The sequence below is a fragment of the Cebidichthys violaceus genome, unplaced genomic scaffold (genome assembly GCF_023349555.1).
Source record: "Cebidichthys violaceus isolate CVI_PGR_0920_01 unplaced genomic scaffold, fCebVio1.0.p SCAF_96, whole genome shotgun sequence".
Taxonomy (NCBI): domain Eukaryota; kingdom Metazoa; phylum Chordata; class Actinopteri; order Perciformes; family Stichaeidae; genus Cebidichthys; species Cebidichthys violaceus.
In genome coordinates, this window is record NW_027176982.1 from 477,250 (window position 1) to 497,046 (window position 19,797).

Consider the following 19,797-nt stretch of genomic DNA (forward strand, 5'->3'; position numbering starts at 1 on the left):
TTGGTCCTTCAAATAACCCCCCCCCCCCCCCCCCCCCCCCAACAGCAACCACCTGACACCCACAGCAACACAAAAATAATAATAATAGATCAGTACAATAACTGTCCTTTGGAAATGAATTGTCATTAACACACACACACACACACACACACACGCGCAAATGCAAAGATCTATCGCCTGTCTGCCACATGATGACTTCCCCATTCATTGCCTCTGCTCTCTACATGGTGAACGACACAGCTGCATCAAGCTGCTGCATTCAGCCACGGCGCCGCCAGGAAAACAAGGGGATTCTGCTTTCAAAATAAAAGCACAGCGTTTGCCACTTCGGGGAGCGTTGGGAGTGTTTCCACGGCTATTTAAATGACAGACAGGTTAGCTATCTCGTATAACGTCTTACCTCATATTGAGGATTGGATGACAGCGGGATTGTTTGGGCCTTTAAAGTGTGGGATGCAATTGGTAAGAGTCGTGTATTTTTAAAATCACAGATGTAATTCAAAGTGCTTAAATAAAGAAAACAAAATGCATAAAATAAAATAAATACACTTTATCCCCACGTTTCCTGTCCATGTTCATGTTTGCTGTCTCTACTGTCACAATAGAATAAAACGTACATTTTTCAAAATAGGAAAAATTCAATTAAACGACATAAATAAAATAAGATCAACACATTGTAATAGGCCGACTCCACTATTATTATAAAACCATGTCTTTCTGCCACTCAAACCTATATCTTGCCTGCTTTAAAATAGTATTTTAAGACTTTCATACATCGTTAACCCTCAATGCATTTGTAGTTATATTTCATTGATTCTCCCTTAATTATGAATCCATATTTTACATTGCCTCCCAGTCATTCCCCTCCCATCATCAACATTGCATTCATTCTTTTTTACACTGAAGGTCGGAGACCGGACGTGGTGTTGTCTCCGTCAACCCGCTCGCTTCACACGGAGAACCCCTCCCTTTTCTCCCCCATTCACTCCTGTGCAGTGTTTCACACTGAAAGGTAAAGATGCGAATTCACACTGCGACTTGTTCACCAGTGAGCGGATACTTCTGCAGGCAGGCTGCCCCCACAGCCTGTCTGAGCCGCTTCATGTGACATGAGCGTCTCCATCCCCACCAGCTAGAGACGGTGTCTGCAGGTGAGGACACTTGTGTCGCCTGTTGCTCTTATGCCTGTCTGCCGTGTTATGTTGCGCTGTCTTGTCCTCTGCTATGGTGGCTGCCTTTTTTTTCCCCATTATTATTAATTTGTGCATGGAGGAATTGTCTTTGTTTTGATATATATGATTCATAATGATATTTGGGTGATTTTATAAATGTGCACTGGTGCTTGGCAGTGTGCGTTCTGGTTGTTTTCCTCACAATTAGACATCACGCGTTGATATGGTGTCGGCGGTATACAGGTAGGCTGATGCGTGATGCTTTCAGAAGGAGCGTCGTGCCAAACGCCATCAAAGAAAAAACTATTTCATGTGTTTGGGGGTTATTACCGAAAATACACAACATATAAAATGAAATGAAATATGGATCTCAAGTGTTTAAAAGCTGAGTGTTCATTCGGCGCATAAAGAATGAAGAATCCGTTTTTATTTTATTTTTTTTCAAAATTCCAACTTTATTCCAGCTTCAACTGCAATTTCTTAGGATTTTTGTTCCAATAAAATGCACCGCGGAGGGCGGCAGCTGCCAATGCGACCCATTTCTAAAAGTTAAAATGCTGCTGATATAATTGTCGCTCGGTGTGTTCCGTGTATGCCGAATTATACTGTTGCCCCTGTAGATTCAGAAGCTGAGTTTTATTTAACAAGAAGTCGAACTGTTGCTTGCCGGTACAGATTGATATATTAAAAATGCCATCTTTTTCAATGGAGTTTTGCGTGACGTTCTTTCCATTTATGAGGCGTATGGGGGGGGGGGGGGGGGGGGGGGCACAGTTTTATTGGACTGCAAACGCTGATAACATTACGTCTATTTGAGAAGGTAATTGTTCTGTTGTCTGCTGCTGTTTGCGCAGGTCATAGACACGACAGGCTGTGTTTGCAAAGCCTTGTCATATAAAAGCGAGAGCTTTGAATCTAATGCATTCGGCAATTCAATAGTTGCATTAAGGCAGAGGAGGGGAGGGGAGGGGGGGGGGGGGGGTTCCACATGTGAGGAACAACAGCTGGATTCTCCAAGGATCCTCTGTGTTGTCCCTGCTGTCGGTGCAGACCTCAGGTGCATCCCGGTCCAAGAGGGTGTTGCGTTGATTCATATTTGGTTATTCCGCCTGTCACGTTCTCGAGGCGTCAACCCGACTCCGAGGAAACCCCCCCCCCCCCAACACACACACACACACACACACACACACACACACACACACACACACACACCAATTATGGAGTCCTGTCTCATTGGAATAGAGACAGCGTCTTAGACAAGCTCGATTAAAAATTGCCCCTTTAGGCCTAATGTGTTATTTGTTTGGCTGAGTGTCAATTGGTATTCAGAACCCAAACAACTTTTAGAAATAGCTGTGTTCTCATTGATTTACTGCGGTAGGAGAACAATGTTGGAATAACAGGGGGAACCGATTCTTAACGCTTAAATTACATGAATAGCTCTAACGCTTGCATTCGATGTAGGCCCAGCAGAAGATGTCAAATGTGTCCGAGCATGTTTGCCAACGTGGGAAGGCACTTCACCTGTTATAACAGTCATAGTGCAATTGCATATTCATAGTGCTGTTGTTGAATTATTCGCAGATAAGATGAGTCTTTATTGAGCGGAAACTCAAGGGGGGTTGAATCGGCACAAAGACGGATGAATACAGGAGATGAAGTGAGAATTATTAAAGAAAATAATACTAATAATAATACGCAAGAATACTGTGCTTAAGTAATCAGATCTCTGCATGCACACCTGTTCCTTTTAGCCTGATTCCCAGCATATAATCCCTCATTCTCACAGGTGAGCTAGTGTGACCTTTCACAATCTTAACCTGGATCAGCAGCGGAGCAGCTTTGCTGTGGAGGTTGAGCTATATGTCGGCTCTGCCTTGTAATCAGTCTTGCTGTGTAAAAAAAAAAAAGAGAGACAGAGGGACAGTAAGTGCTTCTCACCAGTAGGCTAATAATTCTTTGATTGCGAGCTCCCTCTCTTCTCAGGGAAAGCACAAACATTGTGATTGCAGGCAATTTTGATGCAGGTAAGAGAGCGCCGCGTTCTCCCAAAAACCTGCCTGCTGTGTATGAATCAGACCTGTTTTATTAGCATTTTCATACGTCGACGATGTTAAGAGTGTTAACAGTGAACGTCAGCTCAAATGGTACATTGACAGCTTGATATATCAATCTGGACTCCTGTTACTGTTCTGTCCGATCGATGTGTTTTTTGTTTACGATCACGTCGAGCTTTATGTTTTTAAGCTGCATTAAGTGTTTTAATTTAGGGCAGCAGAACATGCTGCTAACGTGTTCTAATCGGCGGCAAAATACTGAACCCCAAATTGCTCCCGACGTGTGTGCATGAATGTGTGTTAGTTTACATCTCGATGTGCAGGTGGTTGCAAAAATAAGTCAGATTGTATAGAAGTCTAGTCTAAAATGACTCTACTTCTCTCTTGATTTATTCCCTCAGTAAACATTGTAAACATGAGTTTATGGTCTCAATCTCTAGTTTCAAGTCTTCTTCAATACAGCATGATGTTCATTTAGTACATTAAAGGTCCATTTAGAGTCAAACGGACCATAAAGCAGGGTGTGCTTTAGGGGGCGGGGCTTACCGTGATTGACAGGTTGCTGCCGTCGCCAGAGCCGTATATACACACACGGCGTCTCTACGGTACACCTCCGCATTCCAAATACGGTGACTTCGCTCACCGAACTCGAGGCTTCAAAACCTCGAGTCCCTGAACCTTGACATCACCCAACCAATGGGTGATGTCAAGACAGCTACGTCCGCTTCTTATATACAGTCTATGGTGTGTGTGTGATAGACAGACACACACACACACACACACACACACGTTTAACCTCTCTCACACACAAGTTAGACTATAAATAGATCATGCCACCCTTTTTTCTGATGTGTCATGCAGGTACACTTGTTACTAAATCCATCAGATAATAGACTGAATTTAGCTGAGAAGTGAGAATCGGTTAGATGTTAAGAGGACATACTGTTCCAACAGCGTTTCAACGGCTATTTAGTCAAGTGTGTGTGTGTGTGTGTAGTCGAAACCTGATAAGCACTGGAATGTAGTCGTGAAAATGCTCGTTGAAATGCTGAAACGGTGGTTAAGGCCTCGGCGTGCTTCAAACGAGGTCCTTGTTGGATCAACTAGAAGTGTTTGAAACCTCAGTAGTGGATTCAAGAGGGGGGCTGCTTTACAATTTTTTTGTAACTTTACAAAATGGACAAGCCCTCTTCACTCACAAGTGCTCCTCCTTTTAATTCATCTCACGACTGCGTCCGTCCACTATGGAGAGACTTTATGAAAGTGTGCGCCGTTATCCCCCATTTCTGCAAATCATCCAACCCCGCTTTCTCCCTCGTCTCACCCTCGACGGCATTCAAACACTTGACAGTCCGCTAAATTGTTGTTCTCGCTATACCGATGATAGCTGCTCTGTGTCAACATTGTTAGTCTGCAAAAAAAACGTGCAATGCAGGCTGAAATTCAACCGAGGTGTTCTGTCAGGATACGCAGTGACTTAAACCAAAGTAAGAGTAGAAGAGCTATGAGCAAGGAGAAGTCAGCTGCATTCTCTCTAATGGCCATCAGGGGGCGACTCCTCTGGTTGTATAGTAGTCTATGAGAAAATAACGTTACTTCTCTCTTGATTTATTCCCTCAGTAAACATCATAAACATGAGTCTCAATCTCTAGTTTCAAGTCTTCTTCAATACAGCATGATGTTCATTTAGTAAGTAATAGATCATAAAGAGGAGTGTTCTTTGGGGGCGTGGCTACCTTGTGATTGACAGGTCTCTACCGGTCTGTGTTTTCTTCTCAGAACGTTAACCCTTTCTCGGTGTGTTTTCAGTTCGTGAAAGTTAATCGTAATTCAGCGTTCGGTTACTTAGCTAAACCCTCTAGTGTCAGAAAAAAAACAAGATAATGAAAGCCAAAAATCAAAGATGGCGATGACTAAAATGTAAAAACTCGAGGTAAGTCCACAAACCAGTGGGCGACTCTTCATAAACCGTCCATGGCAGCTTTGTGCTGCATTCACGTGATGTCTGAAGAATCGGAAAAATAATTTCCAAACTACCAAACGTGAACGCCCCCTCAAGCTGGAGCAGCAACAACCCCCCCGCACCACCCTCCTTTTAACACTCTGTATCATCTCTTAGTCCGGCTCTATTGAGCATTTATATCAAGCAAAAAAAACAATTAATATCTTAAATTGAGAAAGTTCTGAAATCCTCTGAAAGCTTTCTAAATTACTCACGGCAGCAGCATTGTTCTGTCTCTGTGAATGGGACATGTATTCCCCTGCCACCCTTGAATCATTAGGCACCCTAATGTGCTGCTACATAATCAATGAATAATAGTGGGAGGTTTAATAACCCGGGCCAAGAATCCTTGAAACACTGGAAAAGTAAAAAAAAAAATTCTAACTTTTGCGGAGGTGTTGCTGGAGAACCTCTGACACGACGAGGAGACATCTCGGTTGCTCACACTGCTCGAGATTCTGCGTAAGAACACCGACTTCTCTCTGCCGTCTAAGAAAAATGAGTGCAACACAAATCCATTTGTGTAAAGGGTCCACTGGTAACCCTGCTGTGTTCAATTTGGGGCTGGATGGAGGATTCCACATCCTGAAACGTGTGTTAGTTTTACATTTTTTTATTTTTTTTTTGGCAGACTGTAGATGAGATGATCTGTTGGTTCAGAAGGTTAAGTGGAATCTTGTCTCGCGCGGAGGACAAATTAAGAACGACCTCTCTCAGATTTTTTTTATTTTTTATGTCTAATATTAAATGCAGAGCGATAGAACAGAGCACGCTCTGAAATTAGAAGCCGCCAAAATGTCTGTAAGTTGTTGGCGGTGGTGGTGGGGGATATAAATCATAAAGGGAAAACACACGACAAGAAAGACACGGTTAGCGCGGTTAGCGTGTGATTGGATATTGAGCTACGCGTTTTGGAAGCCGCTTGTTGTCGTCGTCCCAGGCTAACTATTCTCTGCATGAATTCAAAATGTATTGATAGTATGATTTTGTATTTCCATGCATGTGAACATTGCATCCCCGAAAAAAAACAGGTCTCCACCCAAAGACAGGGTGTAATTCCAACACTGGCTGACGACATAATCTTATATTAAATGATGTCTAAATGATGTAAACGTTATTTCTTTGTACGGCGCTTAAATTTAATTAGTGGATGTTAAAACGTCTGAGCGGCAGATGTTGTGGCAGTGGCAGGTCATGGAGGTCGTACGCTCTCACACTAGGATGCTTCTTCTTCCCCCAGATGCATCCTGGTTGGAATATTTATGTAAATACATGTATGACATGAAGTCAACGTTACACACAAAATAAGGTAATTTGTCCTTTTGCCTTCCGAAATGACCGATATGTTAAAATGATTTACATTTTTGTATTATTAGATAACCCTCAGGGACCAGAGTGTTTTAACAGCAGGGACCAGGGTCTCAATTAAATCCCAAAAAGGCCCAAGTCGGGCCAGTACTTTCTGAATGTACCAGAACTTTTGGGGTGCAGGGATGACCGTTGCTGATTGGTCAGACATGCACAGCAGCTGCTGCTTCAGCTCAGTTCAGTTCAGTTCTCTAGCATCGGTTTAGGACGAGAGGAGAGCTTCTTTTTCTTCGTTAGTTAACATCAAATGTAAAACTTGGCTTTGCTCTCGGCTTCTGGACTCATTCTAAAAAAAAAAAAAAGGGGGGGGGGGGGGGGGGGGGGGGGCGAGCGGTAGAAGAGAGAGTGAATGAAGCTATTCACTGATTGTTTCATGGCAGATGCGCTCTAACGCATGAATAAATAACCAACAATCAACAGAGGATTTACTGTGGAGACAGTGGTTTCATTTTCCTTCTCTGCATTTCATTCATTACATCAAACGTGCATCAGTCTATACTCTGCAGCAAATTCAACTGCAGGCGAGACCACCGGTCTTACTTTTCCATTCTGACAAATTGGCCTAATCTTTGCAGGTCCTTTAGGCCGCTCTATGGACACGCAGACAACAATGTGCAGAAGGAACCTTGTAGGTCCGTGAACAGTAGTTTTAAGCTCATAGCACGACTGTGACGAGGGAGAAAAGAAAACAGAGAGACAATAGCTGTTGCTAGAGGGCAGAATAGTTTAGACATTCTTCAACATCCACAGATACATTCTGCAGACTCCACTCAAGTGTATTTTAGAGCCGTCGTAAACGGACGAGTGCATTGAACCAGTGGATCTTGATGTGCACTGGGCACCGGCTACATGTTCATTGATTTCTGACCTAAATGCAATTCACGTCTAGTCGACACACTCAAAAACATATTACAGATTGGCTCATATTTTAATTCAGTTCAATATCCATTATTATTTGTGCTTTTGTTGATCCATCGTCTCTCAGGGACAAAGCCCTCTACAAGTCAAGACCACGAGAGAAGCTAACAATGCTAATAGTTTTCTTATTGTCAGCGAAATCTCACAAAAACACCAAAACCAACGATGTGTCAGCAGTACCGTAACGGAAACACGTGAGGCCCCCCCGCAGAATAACCCTGAGAGCAAGTTATCAAAACTCAAGCTTTTCTTTTGAGGGAAATTTATTCAAACAGCTAAGCTAACGTTACTGAGTGAATCAGCGCTAATGTTACTGAGTAAATCAACGCTAACGTTACTGAGTGTATCAGCGCTAACGTTACTGAGTGAATCAGCGCTAACGTTACTGAATGAATCAACGCTAACGTTACTGAGTGAATCAGTGCTAACGTTACTGAGTGTATCAGTGCTAACGTTACTAAGTGAATCAGTGCTAACGTTACTGAGTTAATCAGCGCTAACGTTACTGAGTGAATCAGCGCTAATGTTACTGAGTGAATCAGCGCTAACGTTACTGAGTTAATCAGCGCTAACGTCACTGAGTTAATCAGCGCTAACGTTACTGAGTGAATCAGCGCTAACGTTACTGAGTGAATCAGCGCTAACGTTACTGAGTGAATCAGCGCTAACGTTACTGAGTGAATCAGTGCTAACGTTACTGAGTGAATCCGTGCTAACGTTTGCTACCTATTTGACGCGGGCGTGGTTGTCACGTCAGTAACCTAGCTAACAAAGAAAGCACAATTAAATATATTTTTCTTAATTTTTATAACAACTCTGGAAACACAGACAAGACAATAAGACCCATAGTGTGCATCCCATGTAATTCCAATTGCAAAAATTTGCTGCGGGGGTAATCTCTACGGTTCTGTGTGTCGATCCGTCTACTTTCTTTTTGGACAAATCTACCCACTCAGTGACTCTTAACCTCACGGAAATTGGAAATACTAAAGTCAAATTATGAGTTCATATGAGTCAACAAATGTTCACAGTAAAGCAACAGTGATGTGTTTTTAATAGCTTACGGACAACAATGGAGCTCTATTGCACAAAGGAAAACTTTACATGACAGAATATCATCAGACTTTTAAACATCTTTGCTTTTAGGAATGCGTGCTAAATAAAAACTGAGAATGTTTTATTGTTTTTTAAGATTTTGGCACACTATCTATGAGCCTTGAGCTGTTTAGGACAACGCCTCTAGAACAGGGCTGCCGGGGTTAAACATACAGCAACAAGACGTCACATATTCACGTCATCAAAAGCTAATGGCTCCAAATTCCATCTGACAGCTTGATTGTTTTTTTAGTCACGCCGGCCGTGTGGCTGTAGGGCGGGAAACGCTTTGGCGGTTGGTCGCTCTGGTCCAGACTGAAATATCTCAAAGCATCAGATGGATTCCTCTGACATCTACACACATCTATACGCTGCCCTGAAGACGAATGAGAGAGAGAGAGAGAAATGTCTTAAATGGATTGCGTTGAAATTAGGCGCGGACGTTCGTATTTCCGATCAGGACGAATTGTAATGAATTTGGTGATCCTCAGACTTTTCATCTTTTCCTCAGGTTCAAAATTTGTATTCGTCAAAAACTCTGGTTCACGACCAAACGGCTGCAAAACATGAAATGGCCATTGTGTTGTTTTCACGAATATACGATGGCGCGATCAGCACTAACCTAACACATTCATTTTTCACCAGTTCAACACCGTTCATGTGATCTAGCAAATGGTCAGAAATCGTCTCGACAAATATAACATTATAAATATTTGTCAGATATTCTTGCCCCCCCCCCCCCCACTCCCTGTGGATCCACTCACAGCTCTTGTTGTTCCCAGTGACTCTTCTTCCTGATCAAACCATGCAAATCAATTCATGCCGTGGGTTTTAGTCACATGTCAGAAGATCGCGCCTCCCATTAGCACAGCGGCAGGTTTAATAGACAAAGCCGGGTTTCTATACAGCAACAGGTTCTCGCGGCAGAGCGGCAGCTGGGTAAACAGCTTGATGTGGTTCCGGATGCTCTCCACCGGTCCTCACTAACCCCCTCGCCTCTCCACTATAGGCTGCTGTTAGACGTCCTGAGCCGGGGGACAGAGAAATGAAAGACTATTTCTTTTCATATGTATTATATTCTACTCCTCGAGGTCTCTTAGAGAAATCTCAAGTGTACCAAAATGAAATAAAGTTGAGGGTTATGTTTCCGTGGAGCCCCTATGTATCATAAACAAACTTTCTGTGCATGGAAAAAAAAAGAAATGGAGAGTAATTGTTAAAGCGGTGACCATGAGGAAGGATGCTTCTTTCTTGTGGATGATGGTCTGAAGGACGCAGAATGTGAACACCAGCGGTTTAAAAGCGCCTGTTGTCTCTTTAAAATCACGCCGTACGACTGTGACTCACTCCGACAATGAGATGAGATCATCGTGAGGTGAAGGATGTAGAACTTAGTCATCTTTATTCACCACTTATCACAAATCATATTATTTCCATCCACACACACACACACACACACACACACACACACATCATTAAGTGCATCAATGTTGTGGAAATACTATCTGCCGGTATATTTATGACACTTTTATGATATCGGCATTATATTGTAAGTTTATTGTGACTCGTTTCTTCAAATTTGGCACAAACGTCCAAACTGGACTCAAGAACGACCCGATTATAGATTATATAATGAATTTAAACTCAATAATTTACATGTTACTTATGACAATTTCACACAAATGGAATAAAATGATAAAGTGGTGACATTTTGCACAGACTTGGATGCAAAGTTTTTCACAGATAGAAAGTTACAACTGTGTTTATTTATCATGCATAATGTTTTGAGGCATTAAGTGAGCTGGACAGTTGGAGGATCTATTTTTAAATATTCTGTCTAACAGATGTCTCTGTGTGCATTACATTAAGTGAAGTTAATGGTCACGCTGCAATACAACACCTGATTTTGAGAGGATTCTGACGCTCGTTGTCACAATATTAATTGAAACAGCTGGCTGTCGCTTTTGTTTATTTTCTCTGAATAACCAGATTAGAATTAATTACAACCAGATAACCGCGTACTTATGTTCCATGCGAACGTCTCAAGCAACGTCGACTCCTGTTAATCAGTAAAACATTTTACATTTTGAATGATCTATGTCCTAAAATGTCCTGAACTGAACCATAGGCTCAGGATCGGGGGAGAATCCAGTTGCCTAGAGGCAGATGTTCGCTCTGGGAATGACAGCTGTCAAAAATATTCCTAATGCAGAATATATTCAGCTGCAAAACATATCGACGTTTCTTTCTACATTTCTATGCAGTCCTGTTCAAGTGTGCGCCGAAATTGTCTGATACTGATTTTCCTGCACTTCAGTGCGGAGACGAGAGACTGTCTTTTGTTGAGGAGTCGAAAGAAACCCTCGCAGATGATCAGCAACCTGGACGAGAGATGAGAATAACAAGTTTTCATATCTTACGCCTATGAGTGCAAGGACTACACATAACAGGGACAGAGGAATGCATGTACAGATGTAGAAATGGCAGATCCTGCTTTTTGCACACATCAGAAACTGTCCTTGATGTCTCCCTTTTGAATTGCTTGGTGCTGTTGCCTCTGAAACTCATGCAGATGGGAGACTTTTATCCATTTATCAATATTTGTACGATATCTTGTTTCTCTAATCCAGGTTAGTGTGATGGAAGAGTTAATACCCGAAGCAACACGCCCTGATCAAAGCGTTGTTGTGTTGTTTTAACACATGCTTTGGTCTCAGTGGTTCTGCTATAGAGAAATGCTAACATGCTATCAAAAACAAAAACTGAGGCTGATGGGAACGTCATTAGGCGCGATTACAACCCTGTGGGGACCATGAATGTATGTATCTCTCATCTCATCTTCAACCTCTTATCTGGGATCGGGTCTCGGGGGCAACAGCTCCAGCAGGTGGACCCCCCTAAACTTCCCTTTCCCGGTGCCACATCAGCCAGCTCTGACTGGGGGGGGGATCCCGAGGCGCTCCCAGGACCAGTTTGGAGATGTAGTCCCTCCACCTGGTCCTGGGCCCTCCCTCGGGGTCTCCTCCCAGCTGAGTCGTGCCTGGAACACCTCCCTTGGGAGGCGCCCAGGTGGCATCCTCACCAGATGCCCGAAACCACCTCGACCGGCTCCTGTATGTATGTTGATCCATCAAGTAGTTGTTGAGACTTTTTCCACCGTGAACCAACACTGTCAACATCAGAGTGGCACGATGACCCGGTGTCAAAGTCATTTTGAATAATCCTCTGAACACGAGTATCCAAATTTAATGGTGATAATGAAACAACGAATAAAATGGCACAATACATAATAAGTTATCCCTTAACCTTATTTGCTCACCTTGTATTTCTGCTTAATCTTATTTCAGGCCTCAACGCAGCATGATAACATCTGTTCACGCTCCAGGATCTCCAGCGGGCGGACAGTGAGGACCAGTCGCCACTATGCGATGTGTGTAAGGGACCAGTGGCAGTGTTGTGGCCCCAGGCGGGATGCTGCTGGCGGCCGGTCAGTATGACTTTGCTGGACTTGTGGCTGTCGCGCTCCATCCCCATGTGCCTGCTCCTTCAGAGCCTTGTCCTCATGGCCCTGTGCTTCCCCTCGGCCAGCATGTGTCCAAAGGGCTGCATCTGCCAACGCGACCCGCACCTCCACGGCCTCAACGTGACCTGCAGTCAGTCCCGCCTCAAAGAGATCCCCCCGAGCCTCCCGGTGGACACCGTCCTGCTGAGGCTGGACCACAACCAGATAGGCGCCGTGCCGGACCAAGCCTTCCACGGACTCAGGCTCCTGAGGGAGCTCAACCTTTCGTACAACGCGGTGGAGACCTTAGGGGAAGGCGCCTTCAGCGGCATCGAGGCGACGCTACAGGTGCTGGACCTCTCCCACAACCGCATCACTAGCGTACACAAGGATGCCTTCGCTCGGCTCAAGGCCCGCGTCATCGTGGACGACAACCCCTGGCATTGCGACTGCGCCCTCCAGCAGGCCATCGGCGGGATGGCCCACAACCACGAGGCCGCCGCCCGGGTCCTCTGCAGGAGCTCGGAGCTCCGCGACCAGGAGGGTCGACCTTTCTTGGCGGTGGATACTGACCTCTGTAACCTGGCCAAAAGGACCACAGACTACGCCATGCTGGTGACCATGTTCGGCTGGTTTGCCATGGTCATTTCATACGTCGTGTATTATGTCCGTCAGAACCAGGAGGACGCCCGGCGCCACCTGGAGTACCTCAAGTCCCTCCCCAGCAAGCCCAAGAAACCCGACGAGGCCGACGACATAAGCACCGTCGTCTGACGGCTGTTTCAAAGAGACACGAACCTGATGAACGCCAAAACGTTTATTGTAACAGGACCCACATTTGTAGTGTTTACTATTTCAAACTTTTAGGTGACGTGAGCATCAAAGTCTGCTGAGAGATCTTTGTATTTTAGGGATTCTGTCGTACGTTCTCACCAGGGTTTGTCGATGTCCGGTCTGAGATGAGACGAGAAGGAAGGCCAGAGAGTCTAATAGTCTAACACCAACATTGTCTTTTCTACAAAAAAAAATTGCATATGGAGCTTTGAAAAAAAAAAATTTAATCTCAGGTGCAAAACATTGACATGATAATGGCTTTTTATAGATGAAAATTTGGAATATCTGATAAAAAAAAAAGAAATATATTTGTAAGACTTGACACCCTTAAACATTCATTTCCCAGAGCCCTCATTTTGGTATCTGAAAAGCCCCACGTTAAAAAAAATTTAAAAACACAACTGCTTCTTTCATTCCCCTTAGAATTAAATGTGAACTTAAATATTTATATTGACGGCATTTCTGAGGCCATTGCCTGCTTATGGAGACTATTTGATGTACATTGTGTTACATTTTAGACCAGTACGGCCTTGGATGCGGGGTATTCAGATATAAAGTAGTCTCATCTCCCTGCTTGCGCTTGAGCTTTTTTATTCAGACAATTCATAAAAAACTATTTTAATAGAGACAGGTAAGCACTTACTGAAGCATTTAGAGAATACTGGATTCTATGGAAGCCCATTTCTGTACCGAAAACGAATGAAAGGTTAGGAATGATTAAAGATAAAAAAAAACAAAAAAAACACTTACTCAACATTAGCAAATACTTTGTAAAAAAAAATGTTGGACTTTCTAAGTGCAAATTCTGCAACGTTTAAACCGTCTGCGTATATTAAATGACTTCAAAACCTTAAGGATTAAGAGATACGGAGTCAAAAATTGGAGCTGGCTTGTCAACGTATACCTGCTACGTCACGATTACGAGTCAGCTGATCGAGGCCATGCGATCTCATTATTGTTCATTTACCATTTATCAGTCCTTTTGGATTTTAATTAAATATGCTTTTTCCTTTTCCCGGGGCGGAAATGGGCCTCCATAGCTTCCCGATCGGTCAGAGCGTCTGGATCGTTTTCAGATAATCCCACTTTACGAATTAATTGCCGGAACGCCGCTAATTTAAGTCTTTTACGAGTCTCGAGCTCGTCGGAGTGGGAATGAAACGCTCGCTCCGAGGTTGACGAAGATGGCGCCAATACAACGTTTACATTTAAAGAACGTACCGCCCCCAAACCATAAAGAAACGCTTATATTCTAAAATGTAGCAAGTGGCCGTGGTGTAAGCAGGATAATCTACTTTTTGTGCAGCTATTGAACAATAATGCACTCTGTGGATGTAAATGTGGGCGCAAATAGCCCATGCAATAGCATGCATTATTTTTCAATAATGGCATTATTGGATTATGCGTTTTATACAGACATTTTTTTATAATTGTAATGCTAATCCAAATTATGATTTGCGTTCAGGCTTGAGAGCGAGGCGTTTTGAGCTAACGTGACGCGGTGAGTCTCCTGAGTAGCTCTGGGATCAATCATTGAGGAGAGTTTGTGAGGAAAATGTACTCATGGTGGACAAGACAATGGCATCGTTTTTCTTATTACTACATGCAAAATTATTGAGTTTTAACAAGAAACTTTTACAGCCACATATCACTTTATCCGGTCATATCAAGGAACTGTTTTCGTTACACAATGTCAGTATATTTAAATACTTTATTTGCACTTTAGCTCATTAAAACAACTTCTATGTCCCGAGGAACGAAACAGGCAATCAAAGCCTGAGAAGTAGACATCGATATCGGTTCATATTAAATTGATTTCTAGCCCCGCGACCAAACCGTGACATCATGGCCATGAAGTAAAACGAAAGACCACATTCTTAACTCTCCAACCACCAAAAACCCAGATGGAAGTAGCTCTGATCTGAATGTCAATATGCACTCATAGCAAAATGAGCTTAACAAGCAATAGTGAGTAAACTGCAGACACCACACTGTAACACACTGGAGGGGGGAGGGGGGGGGGGTTACCCCACATTTGCCTCTTAGGCAACATTCAAGCTGCTCCACCTTCCTTCTTGGTGGAGGTTGTGATGAAGACTGTAGACGCTAATAGTAGTCCACAAACTCCTCTTCGTTCTAGAACTGACCGTCAATCAAAGTTAAATTAAAATGAAGTTTTTTAATTTTATCGTAACTGAGTTCAACGGTTCTTTGCTGACTTTTGAAATAGCCGATTATTTAACATAAACCTCCACCCTTGTGTGTGATAACGAGAAGGTTTCTGGATGAAGTGATACGTTTCCTGTTCATACTTAATAAATTGGTTTGTATTAAAAAAAAAACAAAGAAAAATACGTCGTTATGACATGATATGAGCGAATAGTTTTTTGCCATGATGGCTACACAACCTGCCAAAACAGTGAGTCATCTCCGTCACTATCCCCACACACACATTGAGGTCTTTGTGCGCTAACAGTAGCCAATAAACACGCCCTGAAAGGTTGTAACAATTAACAATCGAGAAGAATCGGACATATTTGAACAGACATAATGTAAATTATGTCAAAGAAAAGCTTGCAGCATACTAAGATTAATGTTCATTTATATTAGATTGATTTATCTGTCTTGCAGTTCTATACTTATTTCTAATTTTTACATTGATCAAACAAAGAATATGTCGCATTATGTAATTATTAACAAAAGCAAAAAAACAGGGTTCCATGTTTTCCACCTATGCCTGGGTTTGATCTTCTTCTAGTACTTAAATTCCACAATATTTGCACAAACGATGTAGAAACCTTGAATTTGAAAGTGTGTTTGTCCTTGTGTTGGAATCAGAACATGTCACATGACGTCATGTAATGGTGCTACGTGTAGCAATCATCAGCGTTTCAGATCCCCCCCCCCCTTCTAAAACCATTTCAAACTGCACAAACCTGACCTTCAGTGGTTTGAATTCTCACCTTGCTGCAGTGATGTAGAAGTGTACCCCCCCCCTGGGCGTGTCTTCACAGCGTGGCATCACTGTTGGGTGTGGCTTCAGGAGCGACAAAGAGCTCTTCTGAGCAGACCCAGTGGTGTGTGGTCAGAGGTGAAGCTAGCTTCACAGTTTCAGCCATGATGGAGCAGTGGAAAAACAGTAGGATGCATCATTTCAGCACCGGTCTAGGAACAAATATGTCATTACAGGTCAACAAGGCGTGTCCTATTCCAAAGGTTCCTCCAGAGCTTTCTTGGCCGTTACAGCTTCCTTCCAACCAGTGTATGCTTTGCATCCCTACAGAATCCCATCATCACATTGGGCTCCAAACTGGCCATTCTTGCTTGTATGAACACATGTTCTAGTTGTTGTTTTTATGCCTTAAAACATGAACAAACTTGGTACAGTTTAGCTGAAAGCAAATATCTAATATATCCATTGGTTTTGAAAAAATTAATCTGGCTACCTGATTTACAGGAAACTACTGTATATTTTTGCCAAAAAGAATTGATTGAAGACTCTGAATTAGGGGATGTCGAACAGTAAGATATCCAAAAGGAAGTTTAAACTTAAACCTGAATGAGTGTCATTCAGTCGTTTCCACAAAATAATCTCGACTCACTTAGTTAATCTCTAGTCTGCATCAGCAGATGGAGGGCGCTCACTTGACGAGGCTATCTTTGAACAGGAACTTCAAATCACGTGACAACCGGTGGTCGTTAGGATACTTACAAGGATTCTCAATTTAAGACCAAGATGGACACTGTTTTGGGAACCAGCCAAAGTACTCGAGTCAATGGGAGTTAGAAACCATTCAGCACCTTAAGATCTCAGCTGGTTCACTAAGACAAGACCCTCGTGAATGGCTCCCAAAGCATCAGTAGTAAGGAACGCTATATTGGCGAAACAACAAGAACGTCCAGATCAAAAACTGGTTACGTCATCATTCGGTGCCAATGGAGGAAGTTGCGTTTGCGAGTTGGAAACTAAAAGGTGTCACGTTCACTTTTTTATTAACCATAAACTCAATTTAACCACAAATGTTCCCTAAAACCTTAACCATACCCCAGTTTCCATGTGGATTTTTTTTGTTGAATGCGAAAAGAACGTTGGCACAAGACGTTAAACCGTCCCCCGAGTCTGGGGGGGGGGTTTTTCGGCAGAATCGCCACCTCGCACGACTGGGTTATCACGTGGGCCGACGTTCCTTTTGAAAAACTGAACTCTCTCTGTGACGATTGAGCAAACTCCCTCTGCAGACGAAGACCGCGAGACGTAAAACTAGCTAGTACGTGAGTTGAGATTACTCCGTGTGTCTTATTTGATGTTTTTGGAATCAAAAGGTGTTAGAGGATTGGTGGACAGGCTGTTGCCGTGTTGTACCGTTCCGTTACTCCCCTCGGTTTGTGTAAGTCTATGTTCCTGTTGTCTTCAGTCAGCTGTTGTCGGTCACTCTTTGTATATCTGTACCGATCAGAAGTAAGCACAAGGCTAAATGTCAGTTTCAGTGATCTCTTCTTGTTGATGTCTCGTGGTCACTTCAGTCATTCAGAGTCAACGCTGTTTACCGTTAACCGTTACCGTTTGCCTTCACTCGATTTTCATTCTTTCCCAAGCCCTTTCAAGGGGAGGACAGATTTCTCAAAAGTTGGGCGATGGCGGGACAATGCGATCGCCTCAGTCGTGACAAAATCAACGCGACCGTCCCCATTCGAGGCGAGCGGCGAGTCCGAGTGCATCGTTTCCCTTTAATAACACTGTGTGCAGCAATGTTCCTCGGCGGTGGGTGAAGAGAAAAATTGATGCTGTCATTTTTCTCGTATGGCTTCCTTTCCATCATGGCCGCCGGAACACATATATATATATATACAGCCTATAGAGAAATCCAACGTAAGACAAGAAAATAGATTTATCACACACACACACACAAAAAAAAGCTCATTTTATAAATACTAACTTTAAATAATAACCTAAAAGAATCCCTGCACATGGTTGTTGGATAACTGGGTGTTGCTGATATCTTGTGAAATTTCCTCTCGCTTCACGTTTCTGACTTTGTACAATAATGGTTGTTTAAATGACGTCTTAGGGGATATGCAATGAGAACACGTATACGTAGAGAACACTAGGATCACGTGTAAATAGGAACGTTGATGTTGTGTGAAATACTTGAAATCCCTTTAATTAGTTGTTCTTGAATGTGCTAAAGCCTTCTTCGTCTTGTAGAGGCGACCTCATACTCCTCACGACAGGATCAGGATAGGCTCTAAAACGCATGTACAATGTAATGAAGCACAGTGTAGCCAAGGACCCGAGAGTATTTCTAAGTGCCTGAATACTTCTCTCACCATTTTTTTTATTTTTATTTTTTTATTTACGTCTTCTTTCTCCACCTCTGGTCTTTGTTCTTGACGCCTCTCTTAGTCTAGGATTCTCTCTGTTTTAGTGGATTTGTCGATTTTAGGTTTTATTTTGCAAATTAGAAGAAGAAGAAGAAGAAGAAGAAAAAAAAAAGAAAAAAAACGGACTCAACCACGCCGATGTAAAGAGCTGTTTCAACTAAACTATACTGTAACATATCACCAGTTTCTCCGTGCGCAAGACAAGGATGTGATGGACAAACTCAACGGTTGAGGAGGAAAATGTTAGCACTGACTATCATGGTTGTGTTGTAATAGCATGACGTACAGAAAAAAAAATGAAATAAAGGAGGTATACGTTGGTTCATGGTTTCATTTTCTCTCTCTTCGGAAATACTATAAAAACAATGAAGCTCTCATCAATGGGAAAGTTAGGAGCTGAGCTCAATTGCCGTCTCTTTTTGGGATGAGCAGACATATTGTAGCAAGGGTCCAAAAGGTCAACTGCGGGGCCAACGGTACTTTTGCAGAAAGTACAAAGTGTTAACGGAGCGACGGGATTGCCCTTTTCTTTTTTGGAGTTGAATCCAATTACAACGTTCCATTGATGAAACGGTCCGCGATCGCGTTTCCCCCGTCGGTGAAGCTCACCACGGTCACGCTGAGCCGCCGACAGCAGAGCCACGGCGTTCCTGCTCAAGGCTCCTCCTTTATCGGACGACAAACGCGCGTCATCGCGTCGAGCCAGCGTCCAAACAGAAAGCGCTCTGCTGACGTTGAGTTTTCAGGCTAAGGTGGCTGATTAGCAGCTCGGCTACAGCTCATTTAAATATCACTCCGGGTCCATTTAGATGACGTAGCGATCCGCACTCTTTAAAATACCGCCAACCTGCTGTCTACCCACGACATGTAGGGCTACTGCCATGTAGGTGCTGTACGGTAGTATAGGAGTAGAACAGACGTGGGTCGTTCAAATCGACGTGGCGGGACGGTCAGACTCGCGGACTCACTGGATCAACTAAAACCCAGCAGCAGATTTTGCCAGGTGAATGACAAACTTTGTTCAGCTTATTTTCCTTTTGGAGTTTTGAGAATTCCGGCCATTGGTCTCCAGAGCTCTGGACGTGGTCGTCAGCATAACAACTTCAGAGCAATCGGCATTTACTTTTGTGCTAAACGACGACGGAAACAGTTCAATGTCTACCCTTCTTCTAGTTCTAGCGCTCGGCACGCTGTGTCACTATGTAGTTATTGGCGTAGCGCTCGCATGTTGACAGGGTAGCTGAGTCTGGTGCGGTTCCAGCTATAAAGTCTCTCCACCTAAACACGGACGGTCTCTTCCTTGGCTGCTGTTTGCTAAAAAGACATTTCCATATGGTGACGTCACTGATTACTGACTCGCTCCATGTTTTAGTTAGCGTCATCCTTTATAGAAATGTGCATATTTATCACTTTCAAACTCGTCTGGTCTCCCATTTATGTTGTTCCTTTGAGCCGGGCGTTGTAACA

At 43.3% G+C, this 19,797-nt stretch overlaps 1 protein-coding gene across 1 annotated transcript; it reads left to right on the top strand.

The window, feature by feature from the left end:
* The first annotated feature begins 1,001 nt into the window (after positions 1–1,001).
* lrrc3b (leucine rich repeat containing 3B) lies at positions 1,002–18,791 on the top strand. The gene is made up of 2 exons (XM_068704609.1): positions 1,002–1,151; positions 11,960–18,791. The coding sequence occupies exon 2, from the start codon at positions 12,106–12,108 to the stop codon at positions 12,886–12,888; it is 783 nt and encodes a 260-aa protein (XP_068560710.1). The 5' UTR covers positions 1,002–1,151; positions 11,960–12,105; the 3' UTR covers positions 12,889–18,791.
* The last annotated feature ends 1,006 nt before the right edge of the window (positions 18,792–19,797 follow it).

What these genes read in the sequence shown, in the direction of transcription:
- lrrc3b (XM_068704609.1), top strand. Translation starts at nt 12,106, where the DNA reads ATGACTTTGCTGGACTTGTGGCTGTCGCGCTCCATCCCCATGTGCCTG.